The sequence below is a fragment of the Chaetodon trifascialis genome, chromosome 2, assembly GCF_039877785.1.
Source record: "Chaetodon trifascialis isolate fChaTrf1 chromosome 2, fChaTrf1.hap1, whole genome shotgun sequence".
NCBI classification, from domain to species: Eukaryota; Metazoa; Chordata; class Actinopteri; order Chaetodontiformes; family Chaetodontidae; genus Chaetodon; species Chaetodon trifascialis.
In genome coordinates, this window is record NC_092057.1 from 6,155,072 (window position 1) to 6,179,708 (window position 24,637).

The 24,637-nt window shown below is 44.5% G+C and overlaps 2 protein-coding genes across 4 annotated transcripts in view; one reads left to right on the top strand and one right to left on the bottom strand.

Annotated features, from left to right (window-relative positions):
• The window catches only part of inpp4b (inositol polyphosphate-4-phosphatase type II B), a 123,027-nt gene extending 111,835 nt beyond the window's left edge, over nt 1–11,192 (top strand). For 2 of the 3 annotated variants that reach the window (XM_070980398.1, XM_070980415.1), the window contains 5 exons: nt 1,386–1,526; nt 2,876–2,973; nt 3,259–3,371; nt 4,603–4,757; nt 7,629–7,858. In XM_070980398.1, the coding sequence (XP_070836499.1) occupies nt 1,386–1,526; nt 2,876–2,973; nt 3,259–3,371; nt 4,603–4,757; nt 7,629–7,803 (682 nt within the window). In that variant the 3' untranslated portion in view covers nt 7,804–7,858. Of the gene's footprint in view, nt 1–1,385; nt 1,527–2,875; nt 2,974–3,258; nt 3,372–4,602; nt 4,758–7,628; nt 7,859–11,049 lie in introns of those variants that run through there. The other variant, XM_070980405.1, reaches the window with a different exon arrangement.
• A 2,564-nt stretch (nt 11,193–13,756) lies between these two features.
• On the bottom strand, nt 13,757–24,621 carry LOC139349235 (interleukin-15-like). The gene is made up of 6 exons (XM_070989836.1): nt 24,398–24,621; nt 16,587–16,669; nt 16,149–16,236; nt 15,823–15,867; nt 14,755–14,889; nt 13,757–14,249 (listed from the first exon to the last, which is right to left on the bottom strand). The coding sequence occupies exons 1-6, from the start codon at nt 24,464–24,466 to the stop codon at nt 14,148–14,150; spliced, it is 522 nt and encodes a 173-aa protein (XP_070845937.1). The 5' UTR covers nt 24,467–24,621; the 3' UTR covers nt 13,757–14,147.
• Nucleotides 24,622–24,637: the final 16 nt, after the last annotated feature.

The following is a 24,637-nucleotide window of genomic DNA, read 5'->3' on the forward strand; positions in this document are numbered from 1 at the left end:
GCAGACATGATGCATGCTGGTTCTTAAGCTCTCAAATCACTGACCGCCAACTGTGTGTAGTTTGTCAGAATATTGTCACTGTTTTATGTCCAAAACACACCCCAAGAAACTATTTAGAAACGACCGGACCCGTAAAATAAAGGCTAATATGTGTTTGTCGCAGTTGGTTCTATTGATTAATAACTTCAAATCTCACCTGGCTGAGTGTTAATCAGTGTAGTGATGCATTAAGGAGTGTGTAACACTGCGTGACATCACAGTGCCGTACTGTATACCCGAGCTTTACTGTGCAAAGGTTTTAGTCAAACATTAATGAATAACAGCAGAGCAGCAGCGGTCTCCTCTTTGACAAGACTCTGTTCATCGTGCCGACGCTCGGCGCCTCCTCTTCCACGTCCGGACCTTCACACGGACAGAAACGCCGTTTATTATGGTGAACTGAGATTGAGTTCTCTTAGTTCATGAGCAGCGTGATAAATCATTATTTATTTATTTATAGTGTGTAATGATCAGCAAAGATAAGGACAGCTCAGAGCTCAGTGGTCACTGTAAAAGCACTGGAGCTGACACTGATTAATCTGCTCCAATCAGAAGTGTTTGTCTGCTCTGTTTTGTGCTGTTTGTTTCCACATACAGTCAGTGAATCAAGTCCAGACCGCAGGGCAGAGATTTGCATATTGTCTTCTTATAGAGTATTTATTATCCGCCCTGTGACCATAATTATTGTAGGTGTACGTGATTTATCGGGCTCTTGGGGAGCAAACAGTGGATGTGTTTGTTTGGGCTTAAAAATTATAGCAAAGCTTGGTGCTGAGGGGCTTCGTGGTGTCCGCTGTTTGAGCCAAGCCGAGCCCCGAGTGAGCAGCAAAATGGAGAAATGGCTGTGTGGTACCGAGCCACGCGGCGCAGCCGGTAATGAGGAAGCAGCTCTGACTTCTGAGGCTCATTGAACTTTAGTCCACCTGTGATTGAAGTAATGTCAGCAGCAGGGTGGAGCGCTGGAGCCACCGTCATGAATCCCCTCCGCCTCCCTGCTGCAGAGCAGTAGCTGACTTGTCAGACGTTTCCACAGCCAGGTGGAGCCGGAGCGTTCGAGCTGGCTGCTGAGTGCTTTATGCCAGTCGTGATAAGATGATACTCTCCTCCAGCCCCCCCCCCCCACGTCAATCTGTGAGGCAATCTGTCTCACACACTTACAGTCTCTTTCACTCATGCGTGCACACACATCAGTCTCTGTTTTATGGCTTGCTCAGGCCTGTCGTCAGTGTCAAATTGTACAACTTCCCAAACTTATCAGATTCCAAAACTGCAAAGCGTATTGAGTAGCTGTCTGATCGTTTTATCTCTCTTACTGTCAGTGTCTTTTTTTCTCTCCCTGCATTCAGAGACCACTTCATTGTCGAAGTGCCATTACCACGACTGGTTTTCCAGACCCTGCCAGAGGAGATCAAGGAGGGCAAGCCTCTACGAGTATTCCCGGTGCTGTTTAACGTGGGCATCAATGAACAGCAAACTATAGCAGAAAGGTACCGCAGACACTCTGTTCACTCTGAAGACTTCCCAGTCTGTTGCACTCCAGGTGAGGACACGTCAGCCGAGGCCAGCGTGGCCGTGCAGTGATCAGTATCACACAAAGATCTGAAGTCATGCGTGGCTTATTCTTTCTTCCTCAGTCTTACAAAGTGCATCTGTACCCAGAAATGTAATTCAATTCAATTAAAATAATCCGTCTGTGCAGCACGCTAACGACATACTCGCTTTCCCTCATAGGCAACAAATTGTTTAACATGTAACTGTATTGCTTTCATGTACGTTAATTGGTTCAAGGTGTTTAGTTTAGTCCCACCAAAGCTGCTATTTTCATGTTTTATCCAGTGGTGGGTAGAATACAGGTACAGTACAATTCCTGTAGAATATGGCTCAAGTACAAGTATAGAAGTACTTTGTCAGAAAACTACTCAGAGTACAATTACTTTGTGTTTTAGTATTGCTTAGCGTGTGCGGGCCGGAGATCTTCACGAGTCATTTCATGCAGGTCCAAGTCTCGAGTCTTTGGCCAAGAGTGTGAGCCTCGAGTGTGTTTGTGGGACGATCAGTGTGACACCTGCTGTGCGTCAGGTTAGAAACAGCCTCTGTGCAACGTGGTTGTTTCTAGGAATGCACTTTGCTTTGCACGTTGATTATTTCCACTTCAGCTGTTTCTGTTTGATACAGTTCTATAGATTTTTTCATCTTCATAAAAGTATTTAAGGTCACTTTAAGATGTTGTATTTGCCAGCTGCCCAGCCTGTTACTCTTCTGTCTGCTCTTATCTTGATGTGGCCATGCAGCCACCTGTGAATCACCTGCCTTGACATGAAGGTTATTTACAGCATAAATAAGGGTATAGCACAGGAGTAGCCCCGTGCTGAATGAAGTGGGTGAGACTTTTGCGTCAGATGTCCGCTCATATTTACTCTCTTATGATTCTCACAATGATTGTTTCCTGGATGCATAACAGCTGGTGACATACTGAGTGAAAACCAAGATCGATTTCACCAGCAACAGTTCATTTAATGAATCTACCATCCGGCATCTCGGCAAAACAAATAGAAACCGACGTGATTGAGAGAAAAATAAACACGTTTCCATCAAAAGAACGCCGTGCCCATCATCGGACGCAGATGTTTATACGGCGTGCCGCCTTCAGTCGCCCTGCACAAACACACTTTCCCACTTTGCCCCTTTGCTCATATACAGTATGTATATAGTATACAGGGCAAATGTGGTCAAAGTACGGTTTAAAAAGCTCTTTGTTACTGTGGCTTGGACTGATTGTTTCAGTGTTTGTGACGCTCCACCATGACTGCCTTTGCTCTCTCTGTCCTCCTCTCAGGTTTGGAGATATCTCCCTCCAAGAAAGAATAAACCAGAAGAACTTTGAGATGTTAGAAGCCTATTACAAATCATTAAGTGAAAAGGTGCCACTAGAATGTAAGTGCACGACGTTTTCCTTTCTTTTACCAAAGACCGAGTCTCTGCAGGTTTACTGCTGCAGCAGAGCAGCTGCTGTGTGCAGTTACAGTATTACGTGCAGTGAGTATTCACTGTCACTTTAGCGGTTAGTGAGGAATTCAGTCTTGTAAAACAATGTGTGAGAGGTGTGAACTATGGATTCAGCCTGCAGTGACAGCCTGCGCTCAGCTGTCCTTTTTTAGCAGAACAGAACAGGAAACAGAGGCGCTTACCGGCAGTGTGTTCTGTGTTTTCTATGAACAGGTCTACCGTGTTTTCAGACGCAGACTGACATAAAGGAATTACTTGAAACCCTGGGCCAGAATGTAGTTACAAAGAAGAGGAAGAATGTGGAGATACTGTGGATTGCTGGAACGGTGAGCAGAGCTGTTACTGTGACTTTCTGCTCTTCTGTTTTCTCTGAACCGAATAAATGAACTTCCTCTCTTGTGTCGCTGCGATCTGTAAACACGCAGATGTACTCTAGTGTTACATCTTTGACAGATTGGTATTTAATGGGCTTTAATGGGAGCACTGAGCTGAACAAAATGCAACTGCCTGAGCATGATGGATTGACTTTGGAAGAGGACGCCGTGTAAACGCTGACCTTTTACCTGATATTCAGCATCAGTGAGTTGTTATACACGTTCTCACGGATGTCACTCGAGAATCTGTTAAAACAAGACACGCCGTGCTAGCTGGGGCCGCTGTGCCGAGGCCAAGCCGGAATAACGTTTACTCAGTTCATCGTCTTAGCTTAGCAAATTAGCATGTTAGCATTTGTTACTAAGCTGTAAACACGAAGTCCAGAGGAGCTGGGACGCAGTGTAAGATGTAAATAAAGCTGAATGTGATCATTTGCTGATCCTTTTTGACATAAACTAAACTGAAAACAGCACAAAGACAATATCAAATGTCTGAGCTCATCACCTTCACTGATTCCTGTAAATATCTGCTTATTGTGAATCTGATGCAGCGACACGTTTCACAGACTGGAAAGGATGTGGAACGCTCCAAAAACGCCTGTTTGGATCGTTCCACAGGTAAACAGGCTCATTGGTAACAGGTGAGAGGATCATGAGTGAAAGGCTCAGTGGTTCACAGCGAGGATGGAGAGAGGTTCACCTCTTTGTGAACACATGACTGGATGAAGGAGATGAACACATGGACTCAGGAAGACTTTGTAAACCTGTAAAAACAGATTGTGAATAATAGCATTCAGTTTTTCTTCACGTTTTACACGACGTCCCAACTTTCTTGTAATCAGGCTTGGTCGTCGTAGTAGTAGTTTTACATGTTTTTGGTCATAAACAGATGTATTGAACGGATTAGGGTTTCAGTGATGTTCTGACTTCACTGCTTTGAAAATAGGTCGTTATTATACAACATACGTTTGCTTGTCTATGGTAATGAATTCTGGATTAGTTAGTCAAAAAAGTCTCAGTTATATCAAGTCTGTCAGGACAGAATATTTTGTGAAAGTACGATCAAGTGGTTGTCAGTCTGTTATGGGTCATTGTAACCAATGATAATAATACTTGTGTGAGAAACTGTGACAGTTTGCTTTAACGATGCACCTAATCGCTGCGTTTCTCCACTTCCCTCCAGATCTGCCGGAGGTTAAATGGCATCAGGTTCACCAGCTGTAAAAGTGCCAAAGACCGGACGTCCATGTCTGTCACATTAGAGCAGTGTGCCCTCCTACGTGATGAACACCAGCTCAGCAAGGATTTCTTCATCCGTGCTCTGGACTGTATGCGCAGGTAAGACGCCGGCAGAAGAGAAGTCAGTTCTGGGTGCAGGTTATTGTTCCACCCGATGCCCGACATGTTTTCTGCTTAGATTCAGCAGAATGCAGCCGTGCAGGTAGCTTCGGTTTTATTTGCTCAGAGACGGAAGTAGCAGCTTTCCAGGGACAGCGTCCGGTTACTCTGGATGCTCTTTACTGTGAGAGAAACCAACAAACACAACACAAAGGAATACCTTTCACCTCCTCTGCGTCTCACAGTCTGAGCTCATCAAACCAAAACTATCAGCATAGCTAGATGCTGCCAGGAGTCATTGAGAAAACTGTGGACGAACTGACCCTTTGACAGACGTTTCTGGAGATTTCTCAGTGGCGTCTTGTAATCTCTAAACAGACACGTCATTAAAAACATCTGGTTAAATGAATAACCTGCACCCACAGCACATGTAGCGTGAGCCACAGCTGCTGTTCATCACACATCAGAGTACGTTTTGTCTGCACGTCCTCCTCCCGGCGTGTCACCGTTTGGACGTGCCATCGTCAACATCGTCACGCGTCCCCTCCACCATCACCACCGTCCCTCACACGCTCAGAGGCAACCATGCATGTTCCCATCAGCGCTGCAGGCACGCCGCTGCATTTTGTGTTTGTGTTTTGAGCATCTACATCTGCATCTGTCTGAATCTGATAAGTTCTGATCTTTGCTGAGGCGCACACCTGAAATGTCTGCGGTAGTGACCGTGGAGGCCAGCTGATGGCAGCTGTGGCTGATGGCAGCTGTGTGGATGGATGGCTCAGTCACTCCACATTCTGCAGCTGATCAGGGTCAGCTGGGTGACCTGTAATAATCTACAGTAAAGATATACCTCATATATACATATAATATCTAAGCAAACCACAAAAAACCTTCATGAAGATCAGCTTCTTCAAACACAAAGCCATGAAATAAAATAATCCTGAAAAGATGAACCCTCCACCCACTGACCCGCCTTTCAGCACCACCTTCAGTCCACCACATACGAGCTCGTCCTCGTCTCTTCTGTCGTCGTGATTATTTCCTAAAAAGAGCGCGTTGTTTTAAAAACAATCCAGGTGCAATGCAGCTGGACCCTGAACAATATCTAAATCCTGTGACAGCTTCATCAGATCCTCTCACATACATTAGTCTGCATAATCAATCTGTAGAATATTGCAGATCTTCTTAATAACAGAGGACCCTGAGCCGCTCATGTTTCATGTCTGCATGGCTTCATTTGATAAGACATTTACAGCTGAATGTTCCTCTTAATTTATGTGCCGTAGACTATTATTATTATCACTTCCTGATGTCTGGAACATTTGGGCATATGCCACACAGCTGCCGCAGCGCATTGAGACAGCGGCGCAGCGGCACCATGTCGCTTTTCTCTTGTCGTGTTCGCGATCAGGCTGAGTAAAAATCTGTGCTGTGGTTTTTAGAAATGCACGTCGGAGGCAGGTTAGTGATGCTGAGCAAAGGATAAAAGGACGCTGCAGTTTAGCTGAGAAAGTCACATGAAACGACGTTTGTCTTCACCCACTGAGAACAGCGAGCATCTGAAAGTCAGATGAAACTCTTAAAAGCAGGTCTGAGTTGTCCAAACGAAGGCCGTGGGTCTGATGAGGAAGAGGAAGATTTTAACATGAACTCAGTGATGAAGTGAGCTGGTCGAGGATGATCGAGGACTTCTGACTGAAAGGAGGAAAACGTTTTTACCTTTCTCCTGAGACGTGTGTGTTTGATCAGCTGCAGAGACGCTTTGATAGGAACCACTTTGGATTTCATTTACAGAAAGCGTCACTTTATCTTTCTTCATGTTGAATTGTGCTTTAAAAACATCCGAGCATTGATCACATCAGGACGTTATCGGTTGGGTTTGTCGGGCCTCACGCGTGGTTGACTGCCTCTCTGACGTCATCCTCCAGTGAACCGTCTTTGCTTTCCTGCTCCCTGCTGAGTCAGTGATGTTGAAGAAAGGCGCTTATTTGCTTTGGTTTAAGCAGCTGAAAGTGGGCGTTTGAGCTGACTGTGCCGGTCGCAGTGAAACGAATCTGAATCTCGTATTTGTCTGTGAATTGATTTGTTGTTTTGAATAGAAGCACAGAGGCCTGAGGAGACGTGAGATGAGACTCTTTGTCACACTGAGGCGACATTTTTTCACCCAAAAGCGATCTGCAGTCAGTGACTCGAATGCATTTCAAATCCGAAGTTTGATATTGTGAAGTCTGTCGTTTACATCACCTGCTGGTCTGTCCGTGAAACAGCACCTGCAGATTTAGAGCGTACCATTTAGTTACTGTTCATGTCGGCAGGTAGGCAGGCAGGCAGGCAGGCGAGCCATCATGAACTACAGCCTCCAGGCGTGCGTTTGTCTGTTTCTTCTTCTGTAACTGCGAGGAAGAAGCTGTTTGCCCTCATTGAGCCTGCTGTGGGTGAAGTGAAATCAGCGGATTAAAGCAAACAGAAAAACAAGTGTTACCTTTCATAACAAACCTGTTGAACAGCTGCAGCGTGACTCTCACGCTCGAGACTTCAGTGAATGCAAATCAGCTGGATCAGATGTGATGAAAACGCCTTCTACCTAAACCTTTGTCGCATCACACCGCATGCCTCCTCTCCTCATCCGCCGCCATCTCAGCTTCTTGTGAGCCTGACCTCACATTTCTGCTCTTGTCTTTGGCTTGTTGGTGGCGAAGTCTGTGCTAATGGCTCTGTGTCTAAGTGGGCCTTCTGGCGCCGGCCTGCACCGGCTCTCGAGTGTTCAATCTGTGCCTGAAGTCCCACTTAGGCGCCATCTAGACTGTACTAACACGGCAGCGTTTTGATCTGTCTCTTCGTTCTGTTTCACCCTGATCGGCGCCCCTGCAGTCGGCCGACCCAGGGAGACATTGGGCAGTGGGAGGACCCTGAGGCTGGCGCCGTGACAGAGAACAAACCAGCGTCACGACACTTTTACCCCATTGCCCTGCTGCTCGTTAGCTCCCACTTACTGGTTGTGTGGCTCATTTTAAGTCTTGTTTTTCTGCTTGCAAAATATCAATAAATTGCTGACAATGCCATCTCTACTCACTCCTCTCTTCTGTGTTTGCTGGTTATTCTTTTCTAACCTGGTTTTCTCATGCGAGGCTAATTAGCGCGAGTGGTTTAATGTGAGCCACAGGGTGTTAATCCCTGAGCAGTAGTACAGGATTAGAGAAAACTGATATCAGTCAGATGGTATTAAGTTAAAGAACTGGCAATTGAATGTTCAGTCTTTCCTGATACACCCGAAACGTTTCAGACAATAACAAACAAAAGTTTGCACTAACTGCACACATGATATCCATGAAGCTTAATCTGACTCTTTATATAAACCTGGCATCAATCTATGGTTTTCTAATTGTCAACAGCATGAATACTTCTATCATTACCAAATGACTTGCCCCCCGTCTTTGTCACGCAGCCCCCAGATCCATCAATTCCTACTAAACATGTAAATATCTAAAAACAGAAAGGCCATTTCTAAAATTAAAAAAAAAAAGGCTCAGCAGCTTCTTAAAACAGGCGCTGACGTTACTCAAACAATCATCGTGCATTAGTTGGGGACTACTTTCAGCTGCGGAGTAATACACATCTGGTGCTGTGGTGAGTATTTACAGCAGCGGGATGATGTCTGTGGGAGCGACTCAAAATAAACTGCAGTGCCTCTGATGAAAGGAATAAGCTCAGTTTGGACACACAAACACGACTCGTTAATAGCATCGATTCATCACTGCTGTTTGACTTTCATGTGATTGGTTGGAATGGAAACATTGAATGATGCCAGATGTGTCAGTTCAGCAGGAGATCCAGCCAAGCGCTCCGTGATGGGCGTGGCGCGTTCGTGGACCACTCCCTGTATCTGAATTCGCGTAGTCACGAGTCATCCTCAACTCTCTGCAAATGAGTCCGTCCGGCACGAAGCAGCCGTGAAGATCAGATGGAACTGTGAAACCAGGCTTTGCGGATGAAACGTCGATTTCAAACATATTTTAGGAGTGAAGCTCGTTTGGTATTGCGTGTTGCTGTTGCAGAACTAATTTCTTCTCTCTAATCCTTTGCTGCTTCTGACGTCAGCTCTCTCTTCGTCCTCTTTTCCGCCTCTGACTCCGCTCATTAACTGCACTAATGTTCATTTCTTCATTGCGTCCTTCGTGTGACGATGCTCTTCTCAGAGAGAGCCGACACGCTGCAAGCACGAATGAGCAGACTCGCCACTTTGAGAACACACACGAAGCCTTTCAGAAACGCTGAAAAGACGTAATTTTACACAAGCAAGCTGAGAAACGCCTGACAGCACGTGCGTGGTACAAAGAAATGAACTCCAAATACAACAAACCAAACAGCAAATCAAACACAACAACAGAAGTCTCCACTGAAAACTGCTGAACATGCTAATAATTAAAAACATGTGGTTTCTTTTTTTCCATAAATGCAGCACGTGTTGTGTCACAGTTGAACATGTCTTCTTCAGCTGACAATCCCGTCCTCGTACTCATGTGCAGTAAAACCAGCTCACGCTCTCATCCTGAAACCTGTAAAGATGCTTATCTCGCTCTGACCAAAGGAAATATTTTACTCCCTTTACATTTGGCTGTTCAGAATCTGTGCAGAGTTTGTCAGATCAAATGTAGAAATATATTCTCACCTGTCCGTCGTCTGGTTCTGACTTCACTCCCTCAGAGTTTGGATCAGGAGCCGATCTGCTGCAAAGTGCTAAAATACAGCAGCTTATTATATTTGAACAGCTTCTTTCCTCCCAGTTATTCAGCGTTTGGGGGAAGCGGGCTGAGAGACACGGCCGGTACAGCCAGGAGTACAGGTGCACAGGTGTACAGGTGCACAGGTGTACAGGTGCACAGGTGTACAGGTGCACAGGTGTACAGGTGCACAGGTGTACAGGTGCACAGGTGTACAGGTGCACAGGTGTACAGGTGCACAGGTGTACAGCCAGCTAATCACACATCAACCAGAGCAGGCAGACACTGAAGACTCCGTGAAGAAAAACCAAAAGCTGACAGGAAACTCCATGACTGTCTTAACTGTGTCTGAAGAAGCAGCTGAAGGAGGATGAGGAGTGGGAGAAGTGGGAGAAGGTGTAATTAACACATCAGCTGAGCGCTCCCACCTGCAATTAGTGTTTGCCGTGATGACAGTAACCGCCGAGCGACTCCGGGGTCAGACAGTTAAATTAACGAGGATGAAGCTGAGGACCTCGACTCGACCTCGAAAAATGCAGCACACAGAACGAGCCGGAAGGATATAAATAAACGTTTATCTGTTTGTCTCCGGAAACGTCTGGTCCCAGCCGACCTCGGAGTCCAAACATGGGAAATGCGTTCGCCTGTTGGCGGAGATCGCTCCATCGCTTTAAAGAGAGCCGTGAAAATGTGATTTATGACCGTTAAAATGAGATGAGAGGAAGTTGTTGACCTCACGCTGGAGGGAATACTCACAGGAGACAAATACTGAACATACTTCATGATGTTTAAGACGGAAAACGAGGTCAGAATTAGTTGTAGGATCATTTTTAATTTCGAGTGGCTCGTTGCTGTCAGCTGACCGTGTTAGCAGCAGGATGATAAACCCTCCAAATGCACACGTTACAGTGCACGCTGGTCATCCGTTAGCCATGGAGCACAGAAAACTCGAGGTACTCAAGTACAGTTTTGAGGTATTTGTACTTGACCGTTTCTATTTTCCGCCGCCGCGTACTTCCACTCCACGTTTCAGAGGCAGATACTGTATTTTTTCCAACACGACATGCGTCTGATAACGTTAGTTGCTGCTTGTTTTGCAGACGAGTTATGCAAAGTTGATGTTTTATTACAGGCTGAGATCAAACTTCATTGATCTCTGAGAAGGAAATTAAGATAAGCTTCACCTTTACTAAGTGATTAATCCAGTAATGTGATCTTTATACTTTGAACACTACTTTCACTTTTGATGCTAATACTACTACTTACTGTTCCTGAAGTAACATTTTGAATGCAGGACTTTTGTTACAGACCATCTAAATGTGTCATGTTTGTATCTTGTTTTATTATTATTTAGCATTTTAACAACCGATTACGTCAATCAGTCAAACCCAAATGAGTATTTTGTGAAGTCATGTTATTAAAGTGGTGTGTTTGGTGGTGGGAAGCCTTTTTTCTGCTACGTTTTGTTTCTTTAAGGCTTTTCAGGCTGCACTGCAAACATCACGTTAAAACGTCATTCATGTTCATTTTTTGGTTTCCTTTCTTTTCCTCCCTCTTTATTTGACCACCAGAGAAGGATGTCGGATTGAAAACGTTCAAAAGAATATTAGATGCAGGAAATATGCCTTCAACATGTTGCAGCTGATGGCTTTTCCCAAGTGCTACCGACCGCCGGAGGGGACGTACGGCAAAGTGGACTCCTGAGGACGGACGCCGCGATCTGTGACAGCCGCCGGCGTGTTTCACCCGGCGAGTAGACATGAAACAAAGATGAAAATGTAAAATGTTTGGAACCACAAACACTTGCTGGATGTTATGTTTTGCTGTTTAGTTTTTGGTCGCTCTGCTGTGTGAGGGGGTGGGGGGGGTGGGGGGGGGGGGGGGGGGGGGGGGGGGGGTGATGTGTTCAGTGAATCCAGAGCTGGATTTGACCATTTCTGTTATCTGTAAAGTTAAAGCACTTTCCTTTTCTGCCTTGTGTCTCTTTCACGGCCTAAGCAGCGATAAACAGTACAGCTGTGTATGCAAACCACGGTGTGTGTGTGTGTGTGTGTGTGTGTGTGTGTGTGTGTGTGTGTGTGTGTGTGTGTGTGTGTGTGTGTGTGTGTGAGAATGACTTTTTTTAAGACCTCGAGCAGCTCAACCTGCATCTGTTTGCATGAAGAATTCCCCTCCAGCAGAAAGTCAAAGGTCAACGTTCAGCTTTTGAGCTGAGCCTCACTGAAATGTACTGCTTTCCACAGTGTCATGGAAACGAGCTGTTTGTAGCCTCCTTCCATGTTTGGAGCGCCACGGGCTGAAAACTGAACGCGTGTCCTGCTTTAAAGGACTTTCTGCCGTTCAGGAACGTTTGAGCTGAACATTTTTATGGTGTCACATTTCGTTCCCCGTCTGGTTGCAGACACGTTTTCATTCATTTGAACTCTTCTCGTAAGTATTTCAGAGCGTGTGTTGAATCCTGTTGATCATTCTTTTCCATAATACTTTTATATCTGAAGGTACAGGCCAGCAGGAAGCACAGCTGAAGTTAAAACAGGACGAGAATATCGGACCATCATTTCTGAGTGCCATTAAAACAAATTCCATTATTTATTTTTGTATTCTGAAATGACTTTATATTCTAAGGGTTGACACCTTGGACTTTTATTATGCATGTTTGAAATGTATTTGTTGTGTTACACATATATAATTGGCTATTTGAAATTAAATAAAAGAATGGTTTAAGACGCGTATTCATGGCTCTGTAATGTTTTAGACGCCGTTCATGTTGAATTTCAAGGGTGTTTAATCGAACCAGTAAACGAAAGTACTACAGTGAAATGAGTCATGATTTCTTCCATGTGTTGCATTAAAAACATGTTCGAGCAAAGGCCTCAAATGCAGCCTGCAGTCTTAAAAAGAGGCTCTGAAGTTTGCTGCTTCAAGCACTAAAATGTGTTCAGCATTAAAACATGAAAAAACAACCGATCACTGCTGCCGTTGTTCTGTACTCTCAGGCTGTTCAAAGAATCCTCCATTAACCAGGCAGTCATTGAACGCACCGCGTCCTGCAGAGCTTAGTTTGTTTAAAGTGAAGTAGGAACGTTTGGCGTGTATGTGCTGCAGGAGTGTTTTGAACTTTCCACTCAAGGGTTTGATGCTTGTGTTAAAGATTATCAGAGTGCAGTTTAAAGTTGGCATACATGACGTTTACCTTTCAGCAGACTCTCAGGATCAAGGCCTCGACTGGTCCTTTGGACCGATGACTGCTTTGACCCATCCCTCCGCCGGCCATCGGCACAAATGTTTCATCTATGCTGGTTGTGTCCATAAAGTATTGTAGATTTCTCTTTATTTCATCGAGTATTGACTGTTAGCTCACAGGCTAGCGCCATGCATTGACTAAGCTTACAGTTAACACATGATGCCCATGGACAGACCTGAAGCCAACACAGGCTCAAAGCCTGGATGCTGATTTTCTGTCATGGATTCTAATTGTCATGGATGGATTAGGAGCCTCATCGCAGCCAATCGTGTCCACGTTCCTCATGAAATGATAGAATGTTGAGAAGTCTTCGCCTAAATTACCGTCAGAAAAAAGTCCACAACCTCCATCGTTGTCAGCATCGTCTGAGTCATCTTCATCGATGCTGCAGTGCAGGAGAGAGAGTCAGAGCCGGTCACGTGAACAGACGAACACCGGCGTGAAGATGGCGAGAACATCTGTATCAGCAGCCGGCGACACACAGACTTTTATTTAAATTCTCGAGCGTCGAGGTGACGAGACCAGTAAAAACAAGTGAAGCGCACAGACGGATCATCATATTCTCGGCTTGTTCTGCTTATTTAGAGGTAACCTCTGGTGTGTTCAACCTCTAGGGGCGCTGTGGAGCAACACTTTGCAGAAAGGGTCCCCAGTTTGTTTGTATCAGGACCACGTGGAGCCATTCATGTCCTGAGGGCGGTTTCAAGGTATTCAGTCTCGGCCCTCGCGTGAAAAGCCAAAGCTGTCTTATTCTTTTGAGTGAAGCAGCGCTGGCGTTCAGACTTCAGCAAAAAAAAAACAAAAATAAAAAACAAATCCTGGAGTCTCTTAATCTGATCACTGATTCACAGATCTGTTCCTCAAACTGGCCTTTCTGCATCGTATTTCACCGCCGCCGGTGTTGTTTTAACACAGCCAACACTGAATTTAAACGTAACCGTTTAACAAGAAAAAACCTCTAAAAAGCACCTTTAACAAACAGCTGAGAAAGCTACGAAAACACCAGATAAAAGAAGTGAAGACTGTACAGTTTGGATATTTTCAGGAGTTCATTGGGCATATACAGTATAACAGGTATAACATTCAGTAGTGTGTAGCAGTGAGCTTAATAATATACATTCAGTATGTACAGTCCATGCTGCTACTGTATGCTACTTCTTTCAGTGAAATGCAGGTTGTGGCACAGTGACGGAGGGACTTCATTTGTACAGTTAAACAATGAGCGCAGTGCTGTCGTCCTGTACGTTTAAACTGTTCTACACATCAGATTTAGTGTCGTCGGCCTATCTCATAAAATACAGGACGGCAAGGTTTACAGTATCACAGGTCAACGTAGCTGCAGTGTGATATTTACAAGATAAAAACCCACAGTTCTTTATAAATATATACAGATGCACACTGGCAGCTCACAGTAGTCACACCACATCACGTGTTCGCCGACGTCATTTCTTGCAAAAGGCTTTCTAGTCTTTCCAGGAATGTTGTGATATTTTTAAGGGAGTATGCTTCACATGGGGGGCAGCCAACCTGAGAATCAAGAGAGACACAAGAAAAGACAGTTTTACACATATTCAGTAAAGAAAATAGAAAAGCTAAAGCGACCGAAGCAAAACGTGTCAGCGCTGACAACCAACGATGAGCCGTGAAGAAGAAGAAGCAGCACGAGCGGTTTCACACACACTGACATCGGCTTCAGCAGAGGTTACGCGAGAATGAAAAGAACAACCGGACTCCAAAACAGCTGAGACGCAATCATCTGCAAACAAACTGAAGTGTCCATCCAATCATGTGTTCACAAAGTGGTGAACCTCGTTTGTGAATGACCAGGATGCCCCTTTCATACCCAATCACGATCCTCTTACCTGTTACCAATGAGCGTGTTAACCTGTAGAATGATCCAAACAGGCGTTTTTGGAGCGTTGAAACATTAAATCTATCATCGTAGTGCTGTAAGGTTCATGTTTGACGCAGCGTCTCAGCTCTTTTGGAATCAGGCTCGTGGTTAAAAACGTGAGCTGTAATCAGGACTTACAGAGTTGGCTTCAGGAGGCAGCTCGTCATTGAAATCCATGAGGCAATCTGCATTATTATCAAAAATCTCTTCTTCGTCGAGGACCATTATCAACTCCAACATGTAACATCTGAGCGACATAACTTTGCACTTCTCCTAGGAGAGAGAGAGGAGCCTCAGTGTGGACACGTGCAGGTTCAGGTTAACGACGTGAGCAGCTGCTAATGAGGTTTCTTGTCTCGTCGCCGCGTCGAGGCAGCGACTTCACACTCACAAACCGATCGAGCTTTTTAACAACACCGCTTCTCTCCTAGCTAGACAAGCATTGTGCTTTGTGTTAAAGAATGTGTTGGCTAATGTGGTGTTTCAGCCTAAACAGATGAGTTTGTCTTCATTTTCTGGTTTTCTTATCAACAAACGCAACAAAAAGACAGAAATGAATAAATGAATCATGCCTCAGTCTGTTTCTTCATGATTTCTTTGCCCTGTCTGTGATACTTTGCCCATTTATTCCTGGAAACGGTGAAAAATGGTCACAAATATATTGTTAATGGTTATTTTAAAACAAGATTAAGCGTCTACAGCCCGGTGAGGTCGCACTTAGACACAGTGGTGCTTTGAGCTAAATGCTAATGTTAGCATGCTAACAGGCGCACAGTGACAAGTTTTATTACATTTTACACAAAGTCGGGATCAGCAGAGTGAATACGGTTCATCCTGTTGGGGACATGAACCTGTGTCTCAAATTTTATGGCAATCCATTATTTAGTCGAGACATTCAGCTCAAAGCCACGTTGCATTTGGTGCACATGGTGCTTTTGTTTGGGACTATTTTCAGCTGCGGATTAATACACATTGATGCACTTTTTATTACCGACAGCAGGACTGTTAATGCAACACTGACTCAGTAAAGCTCGTGTTCATTGTAATGACAGAACGTCTCGCGGCTCCAACTGAGAGTTTTTATAGTGTTTAAAACACCTGGACATTAGAAATAAAAACACATAAAAATTCAGCACATCGCTTACTTTATCCTTTCAGTTTTTTTGACTCAGATCTTTTCATCTTCAAAAAAATAAATGTACTTACTTCAACGTCATTGACTGACGGAGCATACAGCATGGCGTCAGATTTCTGAAAAGGGGTAAGAGGAGTGAAAAGCCATAAAATTAGACAAACTAATCTTATCGGTCACTGGCACAGCAGTTACAGCAAACAAAATGTACAAAAGAAAATCACACAAGTAAAATGACAGAAGAGAAAAAGGAAAAGCTAGATACAGTTTTCAAATGTTTAACTGTATGTGTCAAACTACAGGAGGTAAAGAATTAAGATGCTTTCTACAAATCTGAATCCTTTCAGCAGAAGCAGGAAAACAGATGCAAAACGTCGTTTCATTGGGTACCTTCGCTCACCTGAATGGCGCTTTTCAGCTCGTCCAAGCAGGTCTGCACGTCTGCTGTTCCAGGAACAGACGCGGCACACGCAAACGTACTCACGAAGCTTTAAGAGAGTGAAGAGACGACGGTTACAACAGTACGGTTCACTGATCACATGATCTGGCTTCTTCACACTGAGGCTGTGGAGGAGGACAGGTGAGTTCACAGGTGTGTTCAGGTGACATGCAGATACAGTGATCCGCCTCTGAGGAAGCTTTCCCATGATTCATTCAGCTTTTTTATTTGATGAAGGAAAATGACTTTAGGCGAGCTTTACTGTTAATATTTGAATATTTTCTCCTGAATAACAGAAAATATCTGAAGTGTTGTTTTTTCCGGCTACACTGCTGATAGAAACATTTCCTCTGCCATTTGATAACCACAATTCAACTGAGACAAACACCGTATGCCTACCTCAGAACTAAGAAACAAAGCCAGACCTGAGTTTTGAGGCTCTCTCGGCACAGGTTACAGGTCGACTGGAGCTGGACGCCGTTCTGCAAACAAAAACAAGGAAGCATCAGCGTCATCCCTCGGGTTGTTTTGTCCAGCTTGAGCGAGATGTTGAGAGAAGATGAGCTGGTTAATGAGGTCAGTTTTACCTTAATTCAATATTTCAGCTCATTTTAAATTCGCCATCCTTTTTTTCAGCGTGAGAGAAATGTGACTTTCTGATGCTGCTGCTGTCTCCTGGACAATCACCCTGCACCAGGTGTTTTTTTCTCCTCATCATCTGGATGTTGATTGCTCATCTCGAGGCCTCAGATTTTCCTCTGACAAACCTTTGCACTCCGTCCCTGCTTCTGGTCACATTGAGCTTTTGCTGCTATTTGCTGCCGTCCACAAATCTAGACTCCATCTCGCTTCACTTGGGAGCTTCTGTCTGAGCTCTCCGTCATTTACCGACTTCTCTGGTTTGTCAACATGATAAACGAATGCGCGCCCCCTCAGGTTGTCCTCCACAGGGCCTCTGGGTGGAGGAACCAGCCTGAAAGATTCACAGAGGATTAACGTAGGAATGCTCAGTACTAACTGGGGAGAGCGTAATCCTGTTCCTTAGTTTATGACCTACTCGCACAGATCGGTCCTGGCACCAACCTGCAGTTTGACCCTTTAAAGAGCCAAATTTCCATCTGGACTTCATCGAGGACTCACTCAGAGCAAAGGAATTCACTTTGCACTGCAAAGCTAAATATGCATCTGCTGATAACTTACAGTCCATAAAGTTTAGTCTCGACAGGGACGACGAACCCGAGGACCAGCCTGCTTCTGTGAACAAATGAACTGTATGATGTTTTTAGAGAGCATGACTCAGCATTTTTCTGTTGCACTGCTGAACCTGTTGCTGCTCCTCTGCATTCCTCGCAGACAGATATAAGAATAAATGCATTGACCCGGACACTGGGTCATATTGCATCTTTTTTGGTAGTTTTATGTCTCTTTGTGGTCATTTTGCATCTTTTTTGGTAGTTTTATGTCTCTTTGTGGTCATTTTGCGTCTTTTTTGGTAGTTTTATGTCTCTTTGTGGTCATTTTGCGTCTTTTTTGGTAGTTTTATGTCTCTTTGTGGTCATTTTGCATCTTTTTTGGTAGTTTTATGTCTGTGGTCATTTTGCGTCTTTTTTGGTAGTTTTATGTCTCTTTGTGGTCATTTTGCGTCTTTTTGTGGCAGTTTTATGTCTCTTTGTGGTCATTTTGCGTCTCTTTGTGGTAATTTTGCGTCTCTGTGGCAGTTTTATGTCTCTTTGTGGTCATTTTGCGTCTTTTTGTGGCAGTTTTATGTCTGGTCATTTTGCGTTTCTTTGTGGTAGTTTTATGTCTCTGTGGTCATTTTGCGTTTCTTTGTGGTAGTTTTATGTCTCTTTGTGGTCATTTTGCGTCTTTTTGTGGCAGTTTTATGTCTCTTTGTGGTCATTTTGCGTCTTTTTTGGTAGTTTTATGTCTCTGTGGTCATTTTGCGTCTTTTTGTGGCAGTTTTATGTCTCTTTGTGGTCATTTTGCGTCTTTTTTGGTAGTTTTATGTCTCTTTGTGGTCATTTTGCGTCTCTTTGTGGCAGTTTTATGTCTCTTTGTGGTCACTTTGTGTCTTTTTGTGTTAGTTTAATGTTTCTTTGTGGTCATTTTACGTCTCTGTGGCAGTATTATGTCTCTTTGTAGTCATTTTACGTCTCTCTGTGGCAGTTTTATGTCTCTGTGGTCATTTTGCGTCTTTTTTGGTAGTTTTATGTCTCTTTGTGGTCATTTTGCGTCTTTTTGTGGCAGTTTTATGTCTCTTTGTGGTCACTTTGCGTCTCTTTGTGGCAATTTTATGTCTGTGGTCATTTTGCGTCTCTGTGGCAGTATTATGTCTCTGTGGTCATTTTGCGTCTTTTTGTGGCAGTTTTATGTCTCTTTGTGGTCATTTTGCGTCTCTTTGTGGCAGTTTTATGTCTCTTTGTGGTCATTTTGCGTCTCTCTGTGGCAGTTTTATGTCTCTTTGTGGTTATTTTGCGTCTCTTTGTGGCAGTTTTATGTCTCTTTGTGGTCACTTTGCGATACTAACAGTACCTATCACTCTGAGACTCAAACAGGGGGCTGGCCACCACTCTGGCCCCGCCTCTGCCGAGCACGATGTCGGCAGGTTGAAACAGTCTTGAGATTGTTCTGAGAATCCTGATTGACAGCAGTGACAGCCATTTGTGTGCACGATGCATAACATCAAGGTGTGTACTGTTCACATCATTGTGCCTTTGTGCAGTTGTGTTTTATAGTGTTTCTGTTCTGGTGATGTGTCTGTTCAGCTGACAGCAGTGTGGTACACGTTTGGCCAGGTGTATCCCTCCTGTTCAATCAGGTGACAGCTTGCAAAATAAAGAACACCTTCCGTTGGGTTCTGTTCAGTCAATGTTGAATGTTAGAAAATGCAGAGCTGCAATTAATGTTATTTCCATTGTTTATTATATGATTATTATGGGGTTTTTTTTCAATTATTCGATTAATCTTTTAGTTTAAACATCAGAAAACTATACAAAGGAAAAAAAACCGGCATCAGATTTTTTACCAAGCTGAAAGCTTCAAATTCAAATTCAGCAAAGATCAAAGATAATAAACAATATGAAGCGTCGCACATTCTCACTTTTAAGATGCTGAACCCAGCAAATATTTGACATTTTGGCTTTATAAATGGCTTAAAACGATCTTTTAAAACAATTGTCTCTGTTAATCAGCTTGTTTTTTCACGTTTCGTACCATATAAATAAATGAACATGTTCATATCTACCACATATCACCACAGACAGACAGCACGCTCATCACTGCACTTCACTGCTTTTCAGTAAACTAAACTTGATCTTCTCTGTGCAGTGACAGTACAGCCTCTCATCTCATCCTAAAGAGACGCAGCACTCACTGAATGTAACATGAAGCACTGCCTTTACTACAGTGACATGAAACCCCATCAGATTTCCATCCATCCATTATCTATACCGCCTATCCCTTTCGGGGTTGCGGGGGGCTGGAGCCTATCCCAGCTACAATGGGCGAGAGGCGGGGTACACCCTGAGCCGGTCGCCAGCCGATTGCAGGGCCACATGCAAGGACAAACACACATTCACACTCACACTCACACCTATGGACAATTTAGAGTCACCAATTAACCTAATGAGCATGTTTTTGGTCTGTGGGAGGAAGCCGGAGTGCCCGGAGAGAAGCCACGCATGCACGGGAAGAACATGCAAACTTCACACAAGGGCCCCGCCCCACCCGGGGATCGAACCGGCGACCTTCTTGCTGTGAGGCACGCCCACTACCTGCTGCCCCACCGTGCAGCCCCCCATCAGATTTATTACTGATTATTTACTTTCTTTTATTTTACAAATCCGATTCACAAGCTCGCAGAGGCAGCAATGATGTCTTCAAAGGTCTATCCAAAACTGTCTATTTACTATCTCAGAAGATGAAAAACAGCAGAAATATTCACATTTGAGAAGCTGGAACAGTCTGTTGGTGCCTTTTTTGTTTTAAAAACTAGATGCTTAAAATAGCTGCTGACTCATTTTCTACTGAAAGAATACTCTAAAGAGCGTTTTATTCTTAAATCTCAACATGCAGCCAACATGATGACAGACTGATGTCTGAAAAGAAAACACCAGAACAGCTTAAGTCAGCAGAACGGTTCTTCATCACATCGTGAGTTTGAACCTGCAGTCACTGATGTAATAAACTAAACAGGAAGTGAAGCTTGTTTACAGCTTCCTGAAGCGCTTCACTGCAGCCTGATCAGAGGTCACAGCGTCCAGCGTGACACCGTAGCAAAGATGGACGCCCGCCCTCCTTCACACACACACACACACACACACACACACCTCTGGATCACTCGGCCTCCTGCTCTTTCTGCTCGTCAGATGAAAGTTCTGCAAACTTTCTACTTGGCGGAGGGCTGAAAGGTGACGAGGACTGAGTGACAAGCATCAGATTTCTCTTCTGAGGTTTTGATCATTGCACTAAACTGATGGAGAAAAAGTGGATTAACGATGCGTTCGTGTGTAAATGCAGCTGCTTGTGATCCTTTTAAAAATCCCCTGCAGACAAAAATCCAGAATCCATCGATATCCACACACTGTTGAAAAGTTTAACTGCTGGACACGAGATGTCCTCCTTCTCTGAAGACGTCCTCTCAGTGCTTCTGCTCTGGCCTCCCGCCTCTCTAAGATGCATACTGGACTGAGCTTGCCTTTAAAACCCCGCTCTTACTGCACACGTGCACACCTCAGATTTAACGTGCATGAGAAACTTTCCTCCTCCAGCAGGCGAATGTGAAAACAGGCTTCTACAATGTCAAAGTCTGCGCAGTGAAGATCAAACATCCACGGCGGAGCAGCAGGTAGTGCGCATGCCTCACAGCAAGAAGGTCGCCGGTTTGATCCCTGGGTCGGGCGGGGCCTTCCTGTGTGAGGTTTGCATGCTCTTCCCGTAAGTGTGAGTGTGAGCATGAAAGGTTGTCTGTCTGTATGTGTTGCCCTGCAATCGACTGGCGACCGGTCCAGGGTGTACCCCACCTCTCGCCCGTTGACAGCTGGGATAGGCTCCAGCCCCCCCACAACCCCAAAAAGGGATAGTCGGGTGTAGAAAATGGATGGATGGATGGTGTTTGAAGTGGAGGAGGCCTGAACGACGTGCAGCTGCGTAATTTATTCTGCAACAATGCATCTTTTTTAGACAATAATGATGCATTTTGTGTGTAAAATCAGGATCTACAGAGTAACTTTTAACTCCATCTGCTGAACAAACACATTTACTGTTTAATACAATAAATTTACTAGAATTTGCTCCACTGTGAAAGCTACTTCAAAGTGCTGATGTTAAGTTAATGATAATGAATTGTGTTGTGAGTTCACTTTTACAATCCAGTAATGAAGTCATTATAATAATACAAGCAGATTCCAACATAGAAATGTGACCATTTTTTAATCCTCTCTGACATAAACTCAACGGAAAACAGCACAAAGACAATATATTTCATGTTCTTCCTCATCAGCTTCATTGATTTCTGTAAATATCTGCTTATTGTGAATCTGATGCAACAACACGTTTCACAGACTGTGAAAGATGTGGAACGCTCCAAAAACACCTGTTTGGATCATTCCACAGGTAAACAGGCTCAGTGGTAACAGGTGAGAGGATCATGGTTGGGTATGAAAGTCGTTCACAGCGAGGATGGAGAGAGGTTCACCACTTTGTGGACACATGAGTGGATGGAGGAGGTGAATGCATGGACACTTTGTTGACCTCGTCAGTAAACACAGGTTGTTTGTTAATGACTGGATCGGGTTTTATTTATGCTTCGTGCTCAGGAACACTTCAGAAAGTTGCATTCTGTTCATATTTACGTTTTACACAGCGGCCTCACTTTTTTGGAATCAGGGCTGGAAACTACTCTGGCCACTCTGCAAGGTGGCATTCTGCACATTAATGATAAAGATATTTATATTATATATTTATATCTCAAAGACAATGTTACAAAGTGTTTTACATAAACCACTGAAAGACAGTAAGCGATGCAGCCAGTGAGTGAGAGTCTGAAACATAAAGAGATATCGAGCAGTACGTTTGTGGCAGGCCACGTCGATACACGCAAGTTTTAAATTGAGTTTTAAAGGAGGACTGACGCGGCAGGAGACGCAGAAACTGGACAGGACCTCCAGCTGCTGAGGAGAGCAGCTGTGAAACACAACCTGCAGAGTCTGACGGCACAGGTTCACCTCTTTTATCCATGACCACTGGACTCACACTACGTCCCCGGAAAGCTTTCACTGCACCAACTCCTCCAGTCAGATGTCTCACCTGGACCAGCCAGCCATCGCGCTGCTCGCTCAGACACTGTGCTTCACGCTGAACCTGCTCTGTCGTATCAGCTGCTGGCAGGTTAAAGACGGAACAACAAACATGTTTTCTTGTGCTCGCTGAGAGCTGGCTGAGTGAGGCCGCTAACAAAGAGCTGACAGAAGCGCCATGTAAGAGTTTCAGCCTTATACGTTGCGCAAGATGCAAGAGGAATTAAAGGCGTGGGAGTGGCTGGTTTAAGATTCGGTACCTCTTTAGGAATTTCTTATCTTTTAAAGCAAAATCTCATCTTAAACATGATGCAGTTGTTTTTACATCTGGATCTCCAGCACCATTAACTGCACTGCATCGCCGCCCTGAACTCAAACACGGCTTCTTAGAGGAATTCAGTGAGCTACTGTTCAAAACGATAAACACTGATAATCCCAGTAATCCAGATACAAACCAGTTTACTGAGCTGTTACTCACTAATGACCTCGTCAACTGTACCAGTGACATTACAGACTGGATGATGCAAAACTCCCTGCGGTGAAACAATGATAAGACTGAGATCCTTGAGGGAGGCTGGAGGTCAGAGATCCACTGCAAACTGGTCTCTGAAACCCAGATTCGGAACTGGATTCGGATTTCAAAACTGATTTCAAAGATCACTGAACGGTCCAGCTCCTGAATCCACCTGTGACCTGCTGACTCCTCCAGAAGCCTCAGACCCTCAGACCCTCAGACTCCTCACTGTTTGGAGGCGAACGTGGTGGCGTGACAGCCAGCGTGGAGGCCGATCGTTGGCCAACACGCAGCTTTGGGCAGCGTGATGTTAAAACCTGAAACCTGCGGTGCAAACAAGCTGAGAGGAGGCTTCACGTCGTCCTGCGTCCAATTCAGCTTTTGAAATAAACAATATTCTGGATTTTTCAGTGAAGCACGGGATGTAATTTTACAACTTTAAATGGAAAAGGAAGATTTTTTGTTAAAACTACACTGTACTTACATGATCATGCCAAGCGCAGTACTTTCTATATGAGTTCAAACACAGGGAGTCTTTAAAATGCTGCTTTGAAGCGTCAGTGAGAATGATCCAATAACAAAATCAAGAAAAATTAAAAAGATCTTCTTTCACTTTGTGCTTCTTTAAAGTCTACTCCACCACATTCACGTTACAGCTTTGTTTCCTATTTACTTTTCAGGTAAACCGTTTACAATCAAAACACAGCAGGAGCCAATAATGTTCATTACTAAACTAACCAGTCGTGTGTAAACTAATTACAGGTAATTATCCAAAGACAGAATGTGTTAAGAAGATGTGACACTCTGCACGAGCAGCATGCTTTTGCTTTTGATGGTGCACCGTACATTTTGCTGATAACGCTGCTGAGGGAGTATTTCTTCTCCGCTTTTACTCCAGGATATGAACTCCACCTCAGATTTTCAATCATAACTCTCCGTCACTTTCCCAAATGTTTCCACATGATTTGACGCGTGTGAATGAACAGCAGTTAAATGCCTCGCGCGTCCTTCCACGCCTTGAAGCAGCTGTTTGTGGTCGACGGTGACTCTTTTGTTAACGCAGGAGCTTTGAGCTGCGGGAGCTTCTTGTCCGCCCCGCACAAACTGAAAGTGAAACTTAAACGATGACTTGTTGTGTTTGCTTTTAATCGAATAACCAGAATGATGCAAGTTCACCCACGCAGCCCAAATGTCTCCCGTGGACGCACGTGGATCACCGGGTTGACACACCTCCGGTCATTACGCACTATTTACGTCCTGCCGGGGGCAATTTTTCCACCTTTTCAACTTATCAAGTCAAAACGCTACTTGTGCTCCTGCTACAACTTCCGACTTGAGGTTTCGTCAAGCCTCAGGCTGCCTACACCTCCACCAAACACACACAGGGGACTTCAGCTTACCGTTCGCGGGTCTCTGGGGCATGTGGGCTGGACGAGGATCAGCGGGGGCGCCGTCATGAAGTCTGTCATCTGCGCAGCTGCAGCGGTCGCTCTCCTTCCCGGCGGAGCAGCAGGCCAAGCTCACATTTTTGCATTTCACTTGTTACTCCAAAGCTCTCGTGTCTCATTGATGTCAGTCCAGTTTTAATAACACCTCACAGGAGCGGGCGCGCGGTCCAGATCTCGCTCCCGGCCAGTCAC